The following is a 19,271-nucleotide window of genomic DNA, read 5'->3' as shown; positions in this document are numbered from 1 at the left end:
AGCATCATTTAAGGCCTTCATTTGGAATTGTCCCTGTGGGTAATAAGTTACATTCACTCTTCACTAATTTACAGTCAGGGCCCATTTGCTATTACAAATATGGAACCTCTGACACTTTGAATATTAGATCAGGGGCCCCACTGGGTGGGGATGAAGGTGTTTTTGCACAACATGGTTACCAACAGGGATGGGGCTGTGATGCTTGTAGGCAGCCTTTCTCTCTGCCATCTCCCTCTGCAGGGCTTGAGCACAGAGCTGTAGGGAGAAAAATGTATCCATGTCCTGACCTGGCAGACTATGTTCAAAAGCAAGGAAAACAAACAAACTTACCCAGTTGCAAAGAGGCTTTCTTGCAGAAGGGGGGATCTGAAAAAGCCAACACATGAGAAATTGAATGTTGAGAGAGTCTAAGAGCCGTGGCATCATCTGCATCAGCACTGAACTATCCTGCAACTGCGGGGAGGAAGCTCCTTACTTTGCATTTGTGGTAGTCCTCTGCCCGCCGCCGCAACTCTTGCGCACGTTGAAACATTTTCCTATGGATTACAATCACTTTCATCAGATAAAGCACCACTTTCAGGATGATTTTAAATAATCTGCCATGTTTCTGTTATCCTCACAACTGTACCCTTACACAATCTATCTCTACCTAGAAAATGTATTTCAGATGGCTATAAGAGTACAGTCTGAGCCGGTCGCGGTGGCTGACGCCTGTAGTCCCAGCACTCTGGGAGGGCGAGGCGGATGGATCACGAGGTCAGGAGATTGAGACCATCCTGGCTAATACGGTGAAACCCCGTCTCTACTAAAAATACCAAAGATTAGCCGGGCGTGGTGGCAGGCACCTGTAATCCCAGCTACTCGGGAGGCTGAGGCAGGGGAATCACTTGAACCTGGGAGGCGGAGGTTGCAGTGAGCCAAGATCACGTCATTGCACTCCAGCCTGGGTGACACAGCCAGACTCCATCTCAGAAAAACAAAAACAAAAAAACTGTACGGTCTGATCCAAACTGTTGCTATATTGATTCCTCCTCTTGCTTACTGCCTGCTGACTTCTGAGATGATAGTTTCCTTCCCCATTCTCAGTATATCCCTAATTCATCCTTCATTGAGCATCTTTTATCATAAAGCTGTATTCTCTTTGTATTAATATCCTTACCGTGTTTCACAGGGCAGAAACAGCTGGGCTTATAAACAGGCATAGTCCTTTTGAAGGATGTGGTTGATCCTACAACAACACACTTTCCTAAGGATGACAACAACTCACCCCACCCCTAGAATGGCTGGTATGAACCGAGTTTCCACACAGTCTAGCTGGCAATGGGGTCAGGAGACGTTTTGCTACTTCACATCTTTTGGTCACTGGTAAATATTAAGGTACTTTGTTTTCTGTTTTGTGAACTCTCTCTCTCTCTCACGATATGTCTTCTGACCATTTGTTTCTATTTCTGCATTTACTGGGTCTAAACACTGTACAAAGGTTAAAAACAACACTCCAATGGGCGTTTCCCAAGAGGGTGGGGTTCAGTTTCTGAACTCACTTGTAGGTGTGTATTTCTTTCATATCCAATTTCCCATTTTCCTCTGCCTCTGATACCTGCCTCTCCTTTTCTGCATGCTCACATTCTTTCATGCTTAGTTTCCTCAGATTAGAAGGGAGAGAAATGCACACACATGATCCACCAGCCCGTGTGGGATTCCCTCTGCCCTTCTGGCATCTGAAGGCTGTGATTCAAAGATCCCCCCTGCAACCTTCCCAGAAATGAACCAACTGATTCTCACAACCAAAGGGAGAATTGACACCTCCCATTGAGGGACAAAAAAAAGTCACACTCTGGCCTGCTGGCAAGTCACCTGTCATTTCCAGCTCATCTTCATACTTCCATAGTTAGTCCTATTCTTTAGTAAATATAAAGACTATTAAAAGCTTCTATGAGGTGCACTATGTGTGTCTCTGGGGTCAGTCTTGTGCTTGACACAGTGAAAGCTCATTTTAGTTCAGTGTGAAAAACCAGACCTCACCAATTCATCACAACTAACTCCATCGGAAGCAGAGGATTGCTCCTCATCTGACTCCTCCTGTGTGAGACCTGATTCTCAGTCAGAGGCTGATGCCGGAACTGAGACCATCAGCCATAGAGAGATCCTTCCAGAATATGGTGTCATTAACCCCGCAGTTCACTACTGCACTTTGCCATGATTCAGGACTGGAACTCTTGTCATCGACTTTAAAGATCCTGGTTGACAGAAAAGGCAATCTGAATGCTGGGCGCATCTATTGAATTAGAAATGGTCGGAATGGCTCCTAAGTCAGGGTGTTATGTCCTGAAAATAGGTGACAATGGCAAAACATCCACCCTGGTGTTGACTGACTTTAACAAGGTTCAGTTCACAGAGATTGAGGGCAGAAAAAGGAAATGGCCTAAAAAGGGTAAGTTTGCTGTGTTGCCCTCACACCACTTGATTCATGGTCCTGATCCTAAGGATCTCACCTGATACTTGGTTTTATAGGAAGGATGTGTAAAATTCCCAGAATGCTAGGAAACAGGGACAAAAACACTTCAAAGAGAAAGTTAATGAACTTGTTTCTGACCACAGGGCATCCTTCAGCACATGCTGTCTGGAGTGGCCTCCAACAAGGAGTGTGTGGTGAGGTGCTGAGAATGCAATGGGAGCAGGGTCCTGTCCCCACGCTAAAGAAGCTCACAGTTTAATGCAAATGAGAAGCCAGTGAGGACATCACTACTCCTGCTGTGCACTTGGGAACTAGAAACACAAAACCTGACTCTGGAGGGAAGCTAAGGAAGCATTCTACTCTTGAGTTGACATAAGTGCATCTGAAGCTTCTGATCTCCGATGAGAACAATGGGGGACACCAAACAGAATATAAAACTCATGATTGAATACATCAAATTGCTAACATGGCAGTAAACAGACATGAGGTGAAGATGGAGAAGAAGGAAACCCAGGACGAAAGTCAGCCTCGCATTTGGAACCCATTTCCCTGAGTTTCATTGCTGAATTCCAGAAGGAACTACTGAGATGCAAAGAAGCACAGCAGCTTTTGCACACATGCATGGGATTAGATGGAAAACAAGTGGATTGAGGGTCTGCCAATGAAAGCGACCCATACTGAAGTCCACTGGCTCTGGTTGAGACCCAGAAGAGTCATGCATCAGAATAAAGGTGGACAGAAAATACCCTGGCCTTTGTAGGGACTGAGCCTGCACCGACGACTTCAGTTGCCGCCTGTATGGAGGACCCCTGACCATCCCCCAGAAGTAGACTCCCATCTCTTCTGCAGCAAGATAACATGCTACTAGGCCTCAATTCATTGCTAAATATTTTTTAACAACTATCTCACATTTAACAAAAAAAGATCAGTCATATGGCAGCAAAATACAATGTAATATGACCAAAACATGAAAGACTGTGAAAATGAATCTGGAGGTGACCCAAGCATTGAATTCAACAATCCAGGCTGGGTGCGGTGGCTCACACTGGGAGGCTGAGGTAGGCAGATCACCTGAGGTCAGGAGTTCAAGACTAGCCTGGCCAACATGGTGAACCCCTGTCTCTACTGAAAATACAAAAATCGGGCCGGGCACGGTGGCTCACGCCTGTAATCCCAGCACATTGGGAGGCCGAGGTGTGTGGATCATGATATCAGGAGTTCTAGACCAGCTTGGCCAATATGGTGAAACCCCGCCTCTACTAAAAATACAAAAATTATCCGGGCATGGTGGCATATGCCTGTAGTCCCAGCTACTCAAGAGGCTGAGGGATAAGAATCGCTTGAACCTGGGAGGTGGAGGTTGCAGTGAGCCAAGATCATGCCACTGCACTCTAGCCTGGGTGACAGAGTGAGACTCTGTCTCAAAAAAAAAAAAAAAAAAAAAAATTGGCCAAATGTGCTGGCACACACCTGTAATCCAAGCTACTCCGGAAGCTGAGGCAGAATTGCTTCAAACTGGGAGCAGAGGTTGCAGTGAGCCAAGATTGCACCATAGCACTCCAGCCTGGGCGACAGAGCGAGACTCTATCTCAAAATTAAAAAAAAAAAAAAAAAAAAAATGCTGGCTGTGGTGGCTCACGCCTCTAATCCCAGCACTTTGGGAGGCTGAGGCAGGTGGATTACCTGAGGTCAGAAGTTCGAGACCAGCCTGGACAACATGGTGAAACCCCATCTCTAGTAAAAATACAAAAATTAGCTGGGCGTGGTGGTGGGCACCTGTAATCCCAGCTACTTGGGAGGCTGAGGCAGGAGAATTGCTTGAACCCAAAAGGCAGTGAGCCGAGATTTTGCCATTGCACTACAGCCTGGGCAACAACAGCAAAGCTCCATCTCAGGAAAAAAAAAAAAAAAAAAGACAGAGAAAGGAAAACCAATGCCAGTACTAGCAACTCCTCTTCCCCCGAAAAAATGACAAACAAGAATGTAGGAAGGGAAAGGAATTATAAAGCTTAAACTAATGAAGCAGAAAGGACAAACTCAACTTTGAACCCACTGAATCTGCCACAAATATTGTAGAAAATATTCTCAAGGACTTTACAGTTGTCTACTTTGATTGGCACATGGTTCATACAACAGTATTTGTGTCAAGGCACATCTTACTGTTTTCTGGCGGTCTTCCTCTTTCCATTGATTTTGTCATGATGGTTGATTTTCGTTGTCACCTTCCCCTTATGGATTTTCGCTCTAAATTTTCTTTCCACATGTCTCCATGGAGTAATGACGTCTTTCAGGCCAATTTTATTTCCTGGAAAGGAAGAAACTCTTTTCTTTGTGTGCATACAAATGGACCTCAGCCCTTGGTGAGAGTGAGGAGAAGAGAAGGTGAGAAACCTGAGGGCAAGAAGCTGTTCTTTCCCTTTCCAGGGCAAACTCATTTCCACACTATGGGGACTCCAACAGAGCCATACCTTCTTGTCTACGTCGGTTGGACCTCCAGGCACTCTGCTGTACATCCGTGGATCCATCATGTCCATTTCGAGACCAGAAGATAGTCTTCAGGAAAGACACCTAGGAAATAATAATATAAGAATGACGGCTGGGCACGGTGGCTCATGCGTATAATCCTAGTACTTTGGGAGGCCAAGGCAGGTGGATCACGGGGTCAGGAGTTCAAGACCAGCCTGGCCAAGATGGTGAAACCCCATCTCTACTAAAAATACAAAAATTAGCTGGGCATGGCAGCGGGCGCCCGTAATCCGAGCTACTCGGGAGGCTGAGGCAGAGAACCGTTTGAAGCTGGGAGGCGGAGGTTGCAGTGAGCCGAGATCACACCACTGCACTCCAGCCTGAGCGACAGAATGAGACTCTGTCACACACACACACACACACACACACACACACACACACACAAGAATGACATGAGGCTGGCACGGTGGCTCACTCCTGTAATCCCAGCACTTTGGGAGGCCGAGGCAGGCGGATCACCTGAGGTCGGGAGTTTGAGACCAGCCTCACCAACATGGAGAAATGCTGTCTCTGCTAAAAATACAAAATTAGCCAGGCATGGTGGTGCATGCCTGTAATCCCAGCTATTCGGGAGGCTGAGGCAGGAGAATCACTTGAACCCAGCAGGAAAAGGTTGTGGTGAGCTGAGATTGTGCCATTGCACTCCAACCTGGGCAACAAAATTGAAACTCTGTCTCAAAAAAAAAAAAAAAAATAGGCCAGGTGCGGTAGCTCACGCCTGTAATCCCAGCACTTTGGGAGGCTGAGGCGGGTGAATCACAAGGTCAAGAGATGGAGACCATCCCGGGCAACATGGTGAAACCCCATCTCTACTAAAAATACAAAAATTAGCTGAGCATGGTGATGCACGCCTGTAGTCCCAGCTACTCGGGAGGCTGAGGCAGGAGAACTGCTTGAACCCAGGAGGCAGAGGTTGCAGTGAGCCAAGATCCCACCACTGCACTCCAGCCTGGTGACAGAGTGAGACTCCGTCTCAAAAAAAAAAAAAAAAAAAAAAAAAAATGACATGAATATACTTCACACAACTGAACTGTACACTTCAACATGGTTAGATGGTTATTATCATCTTATAAGTATTTTACCACAGGTTAACATGTTTCACAACTTGAAAAGGAAGTAATTACCTTCAGCTCTCTGAGTTCTAGAATTTGTAACATTTCACCCCCTGCTCCTTCCTGATCTGCACTGGAGCATCTTCCTTCTGTCCCTGCTCTACTCAGAGTTCACTTTCTTTCCCTCACATCAGCTTCATTGAGGCTGGTTTGAACTTAACGCAAAACATTCTCACTAATGACTGAATTCCCACCAAGATTTCCATATTATCACAGTATGCTTTTAATCTTCTAAGATATTAAATATTTGTTCTCATCATAGCGAAAATGCAATGCAAATCCCATCTCAGATGTGGGTCAGATACCTATGAATCTCCTGAGGTAGTCATTGAAATGACTTTTTTCTTGAGATGGAGTGTCACTCTCAACCATGCTGAAGTGCAGTGGCGCTACCTTGGCTCACGGCAACCTCCACCTCCCAGATTCAAGCGATTCTTGTGTCTCGGCCTCCCAAGTAGCTGGGATTACAGGTTCCTGCTACCATGCCTGGCTAATTTTTGTCTTTTCAGTAGAGATGGGGTTTCACCATGTTGGCCCATCTGGTCTTGAACTCCTGACCTCAAGTGATCCACCTGCCTCAGCCTCCCAAAGTGCTGGGATTACAGGCATGAGCCACCACACCTGGCCTGAAATAGTATCTTTCAAATTCTTTGTAGAATTTGTTTTTTCCTGATTTCTGCACATAGGATAAAAAAAAAACTCATGTACTAGGATTTTGAGAGAAGCAATGGGTAATCTAAAAAGATGAAAAGAGCAACCACGTCAATCCCACAACTACTGCTAGATTTCATAGGAAAGGTAGCTGGCCCAGTTTGGAGCTAGGAGAAATGTTAAACACATGAAGAAATGACAAGCAAAGAAATGCCATCACGCATGAATGCTTCATGGCACCCATGATGTCCCTGCTTAGGAGGTAATGGTATAGATGACTAGATGACAAGGACAAAGATGAGAGGTGCGAAGTTGTCCAAGTCCAACAGCTCAACTGAACTTTCCTAAATGGAATTGTTAAAAAGTGGTAAATTTAACAACTTCCCCTGGCTCACGTGGTGGCTCACGCTTGTAATCCCAGCACTTTGGGAGGCTGAGGCGGGTGGATCATTTGAGGTTGGGTTTTGAGACTAGCCTGGCCAACATGGTAAAACCCCGACTCTACTAAAAATACAAAAATTAGCTGGGCATGGTGGTGGGCACCTGTAATCCCAGCTACTTGAGAGGCTGAGGCAGGGGAATCGCTTGAAGCCAGGAGGTGGAGGTTGCAGTGAGCCGAGATCACACCATTATACTCCAGCCTGGGCAACAGAGGGAGACTCGTCTCGGGGGTCAGAAAAGAAAAAAAAAAAAAAAAAAAAAAAAAGCTTCCTCCAATTTATACCGAAAATTCTCTGTTCAGGACTAAGTGGCATAGAGAATGTTAAATGTGCCTAGATATCTTCATAACTCATATATTTTCTGCTTTCTACATATCTTGAAAGGCAGTGCCAAATGACGTGTAATTATCTAGGTGGTTAAACTGAAACATACTTCCTCTTCCCTTGAATATAAAAAAGCATTGTGGTATTAGTACTTTTATCTTGGATCATTGTTCAGAAGGAGGTTCAGCCCCCAGACGACCACATTTTTACTGTCATGAATGGCAAGACAAAATGTAGAGCTCAACTTACCCAAAGGAAAAAAGGCTCAAAAGACAAATTATGGCACAACTTAGCAGCCAAATTCTTACCAAGTACAGACTTTTGACATACTGATCTCTCTCCAGTTGCAAGTGGGAACATGCACTTTGAATGATGTCATTCAAAATTACCCTGCCCAGACACACTTTTCATTGATTCTCTTGGAGGGCAGTTCTAAGAGATTCTCTGGGGCTTTCTCTGCATCATGAGACGCAGTGCAGTTCTGCCCTTCACCTTCCGGCAGTTTGTCACCTCGTCCCTATGACCTCAGAGGAACTTTGTCTCAGGCCAATTGTTTGTTCCTTGGCCTCTTTCATTTCCCCTAAAAATCATTTGCTGCCCCTCTAAATGGCCTACATCTCCATCTATCTCCCTCTCCCCTCAGAAGAGGGTGCTCTTTAAGCATCAACCATCTGGCCCTTCTAGCAGTCTCATTTTTCAGCTGATTCCCATGTTTATGCCTGTTCTAGGTTTTTCTTCTCCTGTTAAGCTGTCTGTTGTCAGCTCATTTCTGCAGTGAATCTTCAGAGAGGAGATTGGAAGCTTTCCTTCCACCCATACGATAGAACTATAAAGCAGAAGAGTTTAGAAAGAATTTCCTATTTAAGTGACGAAACCTCATACTCCATTTGTGATAAATAGCACAAAGGTTAAAAAAACTTATTTTTGACCAAAAGCTCTGTTGACATTCTATTAAACAAACACCGACCTATTTAATTTTCATAATGTAAATGGCAGACATTTTCATAATTCTTATGCTAATAAATCATTTCCCTGATTGTTTGGGTAAAACCACATATTCATAATGAAGTCCAGAAATGTGAATTGTTTTATATAATTTATTCTTATTTGTGATTACAAGTATACCTCTACAGAAAGTTAGTATACTCACACAAAGGTAATTTGTGCAGAAGAGAATGGTAAATGTGTAAGGTCTCAGAAACCCAATAATGATAATTATCAAATTATCCAATTTCTGTGGAGATGGGGTTTTGCCATGTTGGCCAGGGTGGTCTCGAACTCCTCCACAAAAGTCAGTCTCACGATGACGATAGACAGCCAGAGTATTGATAACCTGGAATAATAATAGTTGAAATAATGAAAAGGTCAATGACACCGACAATATTTCACTCAGAAAGAATCATCCTTAGAAACCATCAACCTCCTCCAAAAGGTAACCACATCCCTCAGATATCACCGTGGGATTCCACTGCTACAAAAAAGAACAGAAGTTAGAAGTCTCATGTTTTTCAGATGGATGGTAGTGTTTTTAGGCATTGCAAATGTGGGGTGCTGTCTTTCTTGGTATAAAGCAGGGATATCCAATCTTTTGACTTCCCTGCCTATATTAAAAGAAGCAAAGTTGTCTTGAGCCACACATAACATACACTAACACTAACAATAGCTGATGATCTAAAAAAAAAACTCTTTTTTTTTTTTTTTTTGGAGACAGAGTTCCGCTCCACTCAGTCGCCCAGGCTGGAGTGCAGTGGTGCAATCTCAGCTCACTGCAACCGCCAGCTCCTGGGCTCAAGCCATTCTCCTCCCTCAGCCTCCCGAGTAGCTGAGATTACAGGTCTCTGCCACCATGCCCGACTAATTTTTGTATTTTTAGTAGAGATGAGGTTTCACCATGTTGGCCAGTCTGGCCTTGAACTCCTGACAGGCGATCTGCCTGCCTCGGCCTCCCAAAGTGCTGGGATTAGAGGTGTGAGCCACCGTGCCCAGCCATTTGTTTTTGTTTTTGTTTTTGTTTTGGTGTTTTGTTTTTGAGATGGGGTCTCACTCTGTCACCCAGGCTGGAGTGCAGTGGCATGCTCTCGGCTCACTGCAACCTCTGCCTCTCAGGTTCAAGTGATTCTCCTGCCTCAGCCTCCTGAGTAGCTGGGAGTACAGGTGCCTGACAATGCACTCAGCAAATTTTTGTATTTTTTGTGGAGATGGGGTTTTGCCATGTTGGCCAGGGTGGTCTCGAACTCCTGACCTCAGGTAATCTGCCCGCCTCAGCCTCCCAAAGTGCTGGGATTACAGGCATGAGCCACTGTACCTGGCCAAAATCTCCTAATGTTTTAAGAAAGTTTACAAATTTGTGTTGAACTGCATTCAAAACTGTCCTGGGCCACATGCAGCCCGTCACTCATGGCTAAGATAAGCTAAGTATAAAGTAATTATCTTTTCTTTTTGTTTGGAGACAAAGTCTTGCTCTGTCACCCAGGCTAGATTGCAGTGGCATGATCTCAGCTCACTGCAACCTCCGCCTCCCAGGTTCAAGCGATTCTCCTGCCTCAGCTACTGAGTAACTGGGATTACAGGCGCCTGCCACCGCACTCGGCTAATTTTTGTATTTTTAGTACAAACAGGGTTTCACCATCTTGGCCAGGCTGGTCTCCAACTCCTGACCTCATGATCCACCTGCCTCGGCCTCCCAAAGTGCTGGGAATACAGGTGTGAGCCACTGCACCTGGCCAGTAGTTATCTTTTCTTTAAAGTTATTTACTTGTTTTTTAAATTGATGTATAACATTGGATGCATTTATTATATATCACATGGTAAAAGAATCCCTCTAAATAATACTTCTCTCTTGGATTATATGAATCTTTGTCATTTAAAGCTCAGCATAAGTAAAAAAAAAAAAAAATACAACGAAGAGATTACTTCATTCACAAATAAGTATCAAATTTTAGTGCTTAAAAATTAACAAGGTGGGCCGGGCGTGGTGGCTCACGCCTGCAATCCCAGCACTTTGGGAAGCCGAGGTGGGTGAACCATGAGATCAGGAGATTGAGACCATCCTAGCTAACACGGTGAAACCCATCTCTACTAAAATTACAAAAAATTAGCAGGGCATGGTGGCACGCGCCTATAGTTCCAGCTACTTGGGAGGCTGAGGCAGAAGAATCACTTGAACCCGGGAGGCAGAGGTTGCAGTGAGCCGAGATCGCACCACTGCACTTCAGCCTGGGTGACAGAGCGAGACTCTGTCTCAAAAAAAAATTACCAAGGCGGAGATCATGAAAATGGCATGAATAGTGTGGGATTTCTCTAAGATTGTTGATATTAATTCCATTAGACTCTTATGTGAGTGAAGATGAAGACTTCCCCTGAGTAAGTTCAGACAGCTTGTGATAACATTTCTACATCGATTCCTCAGGATTTAACTATATATTCTTGAAAACATCTGAATTTTAAATGTTTCTTTCAAGATGGTGAATTAAACAGAGATAGCCCTTCATCAGGTTGAACTCAGCATATGCTGAGTCTGAAATGGAAATGATGGAGTTAGAGAACCATACAACAATGGTAATGATTTCAGAAACATGGTGTTGAGCAGAACAAAGCAGACACAAAAGAGTACCTATGGCATGGCATGCATCTGTATACGCGAAATTCCAGAATAAGCAAGCTAACCTATGATAAGAAAGAGACTGGCTGGGAAGAGTGAGAGTTCACTTTCTGGGGTGACATAATAGTGTAGATCTTGGCTGGGCACGGTGGTTCACGCCTGTAATCCCAACGCTTTGGGAGGCTGAGGCGGGCGGATCACCTGAGGTCGGGAGTTCAAAACCAGCCTGACCAACATGGAGAAACCCTATCTCTACTAAAAATACAAAATTAGCTGGGAGTGGTGGCACATGTCTGTAATCCCAGCCACTCGGGAGGCTGAGGCAGGAGAATCGCTCGAACCTGGGAAGCAGAGGTTGCGGTGAGCTGATATTGCCCCATTGCACTCCAGCCTGGGCAACAAGGGAGGAACTGTCTCAAAAAAATAAATGAATAAATAAAATAATGTAGATCTTGAAAGGGGGTTGGTTTATGCTGGTGTATGTACTTTCCAAAGTTAGTAAACTGACACTTAAGGTTATATATTTTGGCCAGGCGCGGTGGCTCACGCCTGTAATCCCAGCACTGGGAGGCCGAGGCAGGCAGATCACGAGGTCAAGAGATGGAGACCATCCTGGCGAACATGGTGAAACCCCATCTCTACTAAAAATACAAAAATTAGCCAGGCATTGTAATCTGAGCTACTCAGGAGGCTGAGGCAGGACAATTGCTTGAACCCCGGAAGCGGAGGTTGCAGTGAGCCGAGATCTTGCCACTGCACTCCAGCCTGGGCGACAGAGTGAGACTCTGTCTAAAAAAAAAAAAAAAAAGTCATCAAACCAGATGACACAAATCAAATGACATTTCACTTTGTTTTGGTCCATTTTGTTTGTTAGAGACAAGAGTGCAGCGGGGCCATCTCGGCTCACTGCAACGTCCAGCTCCTGGGCCCAAGCGATCCTCCCACCTCAGCCTCTCCAGTAACAGGGATAACAGGTACGCACCACCAGGCCCAACTAATCTTTTTTGGAATTTTTTGTAGAGATGGGGTTTCGCTATGATGCCCTGGCTACTCTTCAACTCCTGGACTCGAGTGATCTGCCCACCTCGGCCCCCTAAAGTGCTGGGATTACAGGCCTGAGCTGTGTAATTTCATGCCGCGTGACACAGCCCAGTAAAAAGGAAGAAACCCCGCGGGTCCAGCGTCTACTCACAGGGGTGGGATGATGGCTGATAAATCCCAGCAGGAGCCAAAAGAGGAGCCACCACCGCAGCCGCAGCCGCATGTCCTGGTCCTTTCAGGGAGCCCTGAGGCGGCCAGGACAGAGGTGGAGGTGGCTTAGGGCAGGGGGAGGGAAGGGGACGGGACCGGGGCCGATCTGAGTTGGGGAGGGGGAGGGGAGGGGGAAGGGAAGGGGAGGGGAAGGGGGGAAGTAAGGGAAGGGAAAGGAGAAGGGGGCTGTTGGGCACCTGGAGGAGGTGGAGGAGGAAGAGGAGAAGAAGAAAGGGGTCTGGGAAAGGATCCGGTTCAAATTAAGTTCTCAAGCGCTGGTGGAAGGTTTAGCTACAGGTCACGGAGAAGATCAGGGAAGCAACAGGACACGCGGGGCAAGGGAGCGTGAGGCTTAGGAGCAATTAGAGGGAGACAAAAAGGTTCTGCTATCCACCAAACCTTCTTCGGTCTGGGCCCTTCCTTGGCAACCCTGGGGCTTTATACTCCCTCTCCACCAATCCCTGATGACCCCGGTGGTGCCTCACAATGGACAATGCCAAGTAGCGCCCGCATCATTCCAATGACCCCTCCCCCATCTCAGTCTCCCACACTCCTCGCAAGGACAGGTCCTCTCTGGAACCTTCACAAACCTGATTTCTGGTCCTCCCCAACCAGCTCCCTGTCCCTGCTTCTGGGCGCTCCTTCCTTCCTGAGCTCCCAGGGTTCCTCAAGGTCACTTTTGGTGACAAAACATAAAAAACAAATGATGGCAGGATGGCAGGAAGAACCTCATACCCAAGCAGGGTGCCAGGTTTTACAGCCTCCGCTCAGCCATTCATATCCTAAGCAACAAAACATCAGCAGGATGCGGAAGGTCCCGATAGTAAACCATCTCCATCACATCCATGTAGCCATCTGTCCATCAACCTGTATCTCAGGAACAAATGTAGATACATTCATTTTAAGCATGCATGGTACATTTACAAAAATTAACCTGACTTATTTTGTTCCAGCAAATCTCAATATATTTGAGAGCAATCAAATCACACAGCATGTTTCTGATCATATAACTGTGCTAGAAGTCAATGATTAAAAGCTAATTCAAAATTATTATTTGCTTGGAAATTCAAAGTGCCCTTAGAAGACATAAACATAAGAAAGAATCCAAAATGAAACAAGATTGCCTTTCAACTCAATGATAAGATCATAACATGGCAATAAAATGTCTCCCTCTGGCCTGGGAATTCCTCTTTGTGCCACAAGGTTGTGTGATCGCAAATCACCCCTAACCCACCTAGACATTTTAACATCCGAAACCGAGTGATGATGTCCTTATCTATATCATCTTACTGCCTGTGTGTGTGGACTTTAAATTCTGAACCCAAATGAGGGGGAGAAAACCAAGTTGACTTTCATGATTGACCTCTCAGGGATGTCCAAGGAATCTGTGCATTTCAAGAAACAAAGTTCATCAGCTTCTCTCCTAAGGTATTTGCCCACAATACCCAGAGGGCTTGGCAGCATCATGTGTGATGGGTGGGGAGCTCCAAGCAGGTGGGCAGGACCCAGGGGCCTAGTGACCAGGACAGACCCCCACTGTCCATCACCTTTCCTGGCCCTGTCCTCTGCTAAACTTCCCACAGGCCTTCTGCCTGATCACACAGAGTGTGCCCAAACTCTCTCAGGCCTCTGGCAGCTGAAAACCACTGCTTTAAATCCCTTTACCATTTACTATGACATAAGGTTATTGTAAACAGGAAATATTCTATTGATGCTACAAATGGAAAGCCAATGCCTTTACCATAAATAGAAAAACAACCCTAAGAAGCAAGCAAAACAAAAACAAAACAGGGGCTGAGTGTGGTGGCTCACGCCTGTAATCCCAGCACTTTGGGAGGCCGAGGTGGGCGGATCACAAGGTCAGGAGTTCCAGACCAGCCTGGCCAATATGGTGAAACCCTGTCTCTAATAAAATACAAAAATTAGCCGGGTGTGGTGGTGGGCGCCTGTAGTCCCACCTACTTGGGAGGCTGAGGCAGGAGAATAGTTTGAACCCGGGAGGCAGAGTCTGCAGTGAGCCAAGATTGCACCACTGCACTCCAGCCTAGGCGACAGAGCGAGACTCTGTCTCAAAAACAGCAACAACTACAAACAAACAAAAAACAGGGTTAACAAAAGTATGGAATTCAATTCTTTTTATATGCTGCAGCCATGTTCCGGCCCTAGATTTGGCTGGGCATGGTGGCTCACGCCTGTAATCCCAGCACTTTGGGAGGCTGAGGCAGGCGGATCACGAGGTTAGGAGTTCGAGACCAGCCTGACCAACATGGTGAAACCCCGTCTCTACTAAAAATACAAAAATTAGGCAGGCATGGTGGCACACGCCTGTAATCCCAGCTACTCAGGAGGCTGAGGCAGGACAATCCCTTGGACCCGGGAGGCGGAGGTTGCAGTGAGCCGAGATCGTACCGTTGCACTCCAGCCTGGGTGACAGAATGGAATGAGATTCTGTCTGAAAAAAAAAAAAAAAAAAGAAGCCCTAGATTTCGGTTGTGTTGGTTGTAAAAGGAGAGACCAAGTAAGTGGGGGTTGAAGTCAGATTAGAGCAAAAGTGAATGGCAGAGAGTAGTATAATGTCCATGAAGGGCTGCTAGAGTCACCATGATCATAGCCCAAGCAGAGACATGGAAAGGAAGATGTGAGCAGAGTTTGGGGTCTCGAACAATGGAGGTTATTCGTGCAGCCCAGGAAAGGCTCCCCAAAGCCAGGATCAACCTCCCTTGCAGGCGGTCCCTCATGGAGGCATGACCAGGCACCTTAGATATGAGACCAGTTATGTTGCTGCTGACCAGCTGTGTGACCCTGGGCTGGTTTCCTTCCATACAATGGGAGTGCCAATGGCTGCAAGCATGCAAAGACCATCTGAGGATAGGAGGAAGCAATATGTTGAGCACCCGTGTACCTGAGTGTCATCACCTCCCAAGGGCATCCTTCGTTCCAGAGCTGGCACCTTGGAAGGCCCTTGGTCACTGAAGGCAGTGATGATGGTAACAGCAGTAAATCATCATTTATGGTTGATGAGGGAAGGCCAGGGGTAGGGCTCCTAGGTCCTGGATAACAATGAGGGTCTGGGCACTCCTGGGGACAGCTGAGTGGTAGGACTCCTGGGTCTCCAGAGGGCAGGTCCATCTTCAGTGGCATTGGGCCTAGGCTGGGATGCTGAGTTATCCACTGGAGCATCAGCAGTACAGGCAGGCACAGACGCAGTGGATCCATCGGAGGTGGCAGGTGTAGGATCATCTGGTGAGCAAGTGGAGTCACCAAGCCTGGCTGACCACTACCCCCACTATCCCCACAGACGATGCCCTGTCCCTTGCCTCATGCTCCGGCAGGGTACAGGCTCGCACCTGGGGCCTCATGGAGCATCTCTCTAAGACCTCTGTGTCCTGGTCATTGAATGGGCACTTGAGTCACCCAGGGCCATTGGAACAAAGAGGAAGAATCAGGCCCCACGATGTTTTGGGAGAGTGTTTAGCACAGGAAAATGCACAGAATACATGCACGACACGGGGGCACTGTCAGTGTGGGAGCAATAGTTTACAACCTCCAGCCCTAATCTGAGCACTCTCACCTGTGCAATCTGAAAGGAACAGGAGACTTGCAGGAAAAAGAGTGCCTGGATTTAACTTAAAGGAACTAAAATGTTGGAATTTTTACTCTTGATATCCTTCCAAATCAACTCTCTCAATGTTCCCATCCTCAAAACTATCATATGGGGTAACTGAGGCAGTCAGAGATTTACTGACTCAATGTCACTCAGTTGATTCTGAGTTCACTGCTGATTACATCTGACCAAACTGCTTTTTCTGAAGTCTACTCCGTTTCATCATGCTGGTGATGATTTTGTGCAGCTCTGGGACAAACTCCACCTGGCTGATAAAGCAAATCTGCGGTGACTTAGTCCTCCTGTCATTTCCCGTCAGTTCCCCACTCTCCTCCTCTGCCCCTCCACAGTCTCCCATGCAGGCTGACACCATATGACGGCCTTAATGGAGTCCACCGAGTATTTCAGGTTCTCTCCTGGGCCACTTGAAAGTGGATGTACCCATGGGATTTGCTTTGACCCAAGAGATGTGAGTGGAAGTGAAGCGTGTCACCTCGAGGCAAAAGAGTTGGGAGCCATTGAGACTGGCCACCCTCTCCTTCATCTCTTAGAGCAGCTGACAGCTCCCATATGGAGGCTGCTCCTTTATTCTCGTGGCAGGATGAGGGCATGTGGGGCACAGGGCACAGGAGAGCCATGGAGGATGTGCAGCATGGGCAGGAAAAGAGCCTTCAGTGGTGTACATTTCCATCGTTTGGGGCTGTTTCTTACCTACAGTGATACCTAGCCCATCCTAGCAGGCATGCACCATCTACCCCACACTCTGTGATGCAGACTAGCCTGCCGTCAGAACATGAACTGGTGGTCAGACACACGTAGGTTTCAGTTCCAGCTCTGCCTCTTATTGACTGTAACCTCAGGCTTAACTTTCAGTCTCTGAGCCTCAGTTTCAACTCTGTAAAATGAGGTGGCTATACCATCTCAGGTTGCAGAGAGAATTAAATGAAATATAAGTGCATGTAGAGCATTGAACCCAGGGCCTGGCACACACAGTGAGTACTCAATGTTAGCCATGTAGCTTCATGATGCATACTGATTGTCAATATTCAGACAATCCAGTAAAGTATTACCAAAAATAAAAATAAACTTATTTGCATATGTATTCTTTCAATCTTTATTTTTAAACAGGGTAAAACTATGCATATTCTTTCATAGCCAGTGTTTTTCTCTTCACAGTATATTGTTAAAATAATTTTATCTTGGACCAGGTGCAGTGGCTCACACCTATAGTCCCAGCACTTTGGGAGGCCACGGTGGGTGGATTACGAGGTCAGGAGTTGACACGAGCCTGGCCAATATGGTGAAACCCCATCTCTACTAAGAATACAAAAATTAGCTGGGCATGATGGTGCACACCTGTAGTCCCAGCTACTCAGAGGCTGAGGCAGAGGAATTGCTTGAACCCAGGAGACGGAGGTTGCAGTGAGCCAAGATTGTGCCACTGCACTCCAGCCTGGGTGACAGAGTGAAACTCTGTCTCTCTCTATTTGTGTGTTTGTGTGTGTGTATCTATATAAATCTCAAAAATAAAAGATCATTTTTGAGATTATCATTTTAAAAGACAAGATAATGTTCAACTTAATGACTAATTTAATTATTACTATTGGACTTTTTGTAGACTGCACAGAGCATTCAAAACAAATGAAGGAGAATAAAAAATATGTATTACATGTTGTAAAATAAATGTGATGTGGTTAATTCTTTTATTCAAAATTATAGAACATATATATGTACTATAGAATGTATTTCTTACTATGAGTCATGTTAAAAAGTAGTTTAGAAGCTGTTGATTTGAATTTCCTTTTCAAATTTTGCAGGATAATCTTTTTTTTTTTTTGACAGAGTCTCGCTCTGTCGCACAGTCTGGAGTGCAATGGCGTGATCTCAGCCCACTAAAACCTCCACCTCCTGAATCTAAGCAATTCTCCTGTCTCAGCCTCCTGAGTAGCTGGGACTACAGGCTCACACCACCATGCCCGGCTAATTTTTGTATTTTTAGTAGGGACGAGGTTTTGCCATATTGGTCAGGCTGGTCTCGAAGTCCTGGCCTCAGGTGATCCACCAGCCTCAGCCTCCCAAAATGCTGGGATTACAGGCATGAGTCACCATGCCCAGCCTAAACTTGGCAAGATAATAAATAACCTTTTTAAGTGTCGTTGGGCACTTGTCTGGTTGTTTTTCTTTAGGTTACCATGCCAGCAATGATTCCTTTTGAGTTTCTGACAGAAGATAGTGGTTTTCATCCAAATAAGTCAACTACTCTACCCCATCCCTAAGCCACTTGTATGGAAAGAAAAAGAGGAAGAAGCCAGTACTGTGACTGCGTAAGCTTCCCCCAGCATCACCCGCTATGAGATGTGTGGCAGCTGAGACCCGGGAACTGCTCAAGGGCACCAGGCCCCATCTGTCTGCACTCACTCACCTTCCTCAGGTACTCGCATGGGCATGTCACTGACTTTACGTGCTGCTGCAGCTCCTTGGTGAGCTGGCCCTGCTCATGGGACAGGAACTGTGGGGTCAGGACAATAGAGAGCTTCACCATTTGCAGAATGAGAACAGGGGCTCATGATGAGTGCCAACCTATTAGACAATTAAGAAAAAAAGTTTGTTGAATGAGTGGAAAAACAAGGTGATGTTTGAGTCTATAGTGGTCAAGAGCATGGGGGTTTCAGAAAAGGACAGAACCAAGTTCAAATTCCTGTACTTTGAATTTCTACTTCATGCCATGCAAAATTACTTTACCCCTTTTAACCTCAGTTTTCTTCAGTGTGAAACAGGAACAATAGTTTCATTCGTCATTCAGTTTCTCTCAAGGTTTCATGAGATCATACCTATAAAACATCCAAGTCATTTAAATGTATCATCATTTCTGTCATAATTAGTGGGATCCATTTCACTATTATTGGATATACAGTTCTGTGCCTGAAACCTACAAAAAAGAAAATGTTAAGTCTAAAAAGCATTAGTGATTTCTCATTTTTGTATTATTAATTATAACCCTATTTAATCACACAAGGCCTTGTCCATGGCAGGTGCTCAATAAACACTTGTCGAATCAATGCATGTTTAGATTCTATTCTGTTTAGATTCTACACTGTTTAGATTCCATTCTGCCTCCACCACTTATTAGCTGTGTGATCTGGGTAAGATAATTCACCTCTTTATGTCTGCACTTCCTTCTCCATAAACTATATATAATGAGAATGCTTAGCTCATTCGGTTGTTGCGAGGGGTGAATGATTTGGCACACAGGAGGGGTTTGTTAAACATTAGCTGTGATGATCTCCTTCCAAATCTTCATTTTCAG

At 45.7% G+C, this 19,271-nt stretch overlaps 1 protein-coding gene across 1 annotated transcript in view; it reads right to left on the bottom strand.

Annotated features, from left to right (window-relative positions):
- LOC117976346 (uncharacterized) overlaps positions 1 to 18,700 on the bottom strand; it is a 40,781-nt gene extending 22,081 nt beyond the window's left edge. The window contains exons 1-6 of the mRNA XM_063598072.1: positions 18,387 to 18,700; positions 8,659 to 8,841; positions 4,924 to 5,023; positions 4,616 to 4,760; positions 476 to 536; positions 331 to 366 (exon numbers count right to left, since the gene is read on the bottom strand). Coding sequence (XP_063454142.1) covers positions 331 to 366; positions 476 to 536; positions 4,616 to 4,760; positions 4,924 to 5,023; positions 8,659 to 8,841; positions 18,387 to 18,506 — 645 coding nt within the window. The 5' untranslated portion in view covers positions 18,507 to 18,700. The remainder of the gene's footprint in view (positions 1 to 330; positions 367 to 475; positions 537 to 4,615; positions 4,761 to 4,923; positions 5,024 to 8,658; positions 8,842 to 18,386) is intronic.
- Between the last annotated feature and the right edge of the window lie 571 nt (positions 18,701 to 19,271).

Source organism: Pan paniscus, chromosome 18 (genome assembly GCF_029289425.2).
Source record: "Pan paniscus chromosome 18, NHGRI_mPanPan1-v2.0_pri, whole genome shotgun sequence".
Classification (NCBI taxonomy): Eukaryota; Metazoa; Chordata; class Mammalia; order Primates; family Hominidae; genus Pan; species Pan paniscus.
This window is presented reverse-complemented; position numbering and strand designations above follow the sequence as displayed.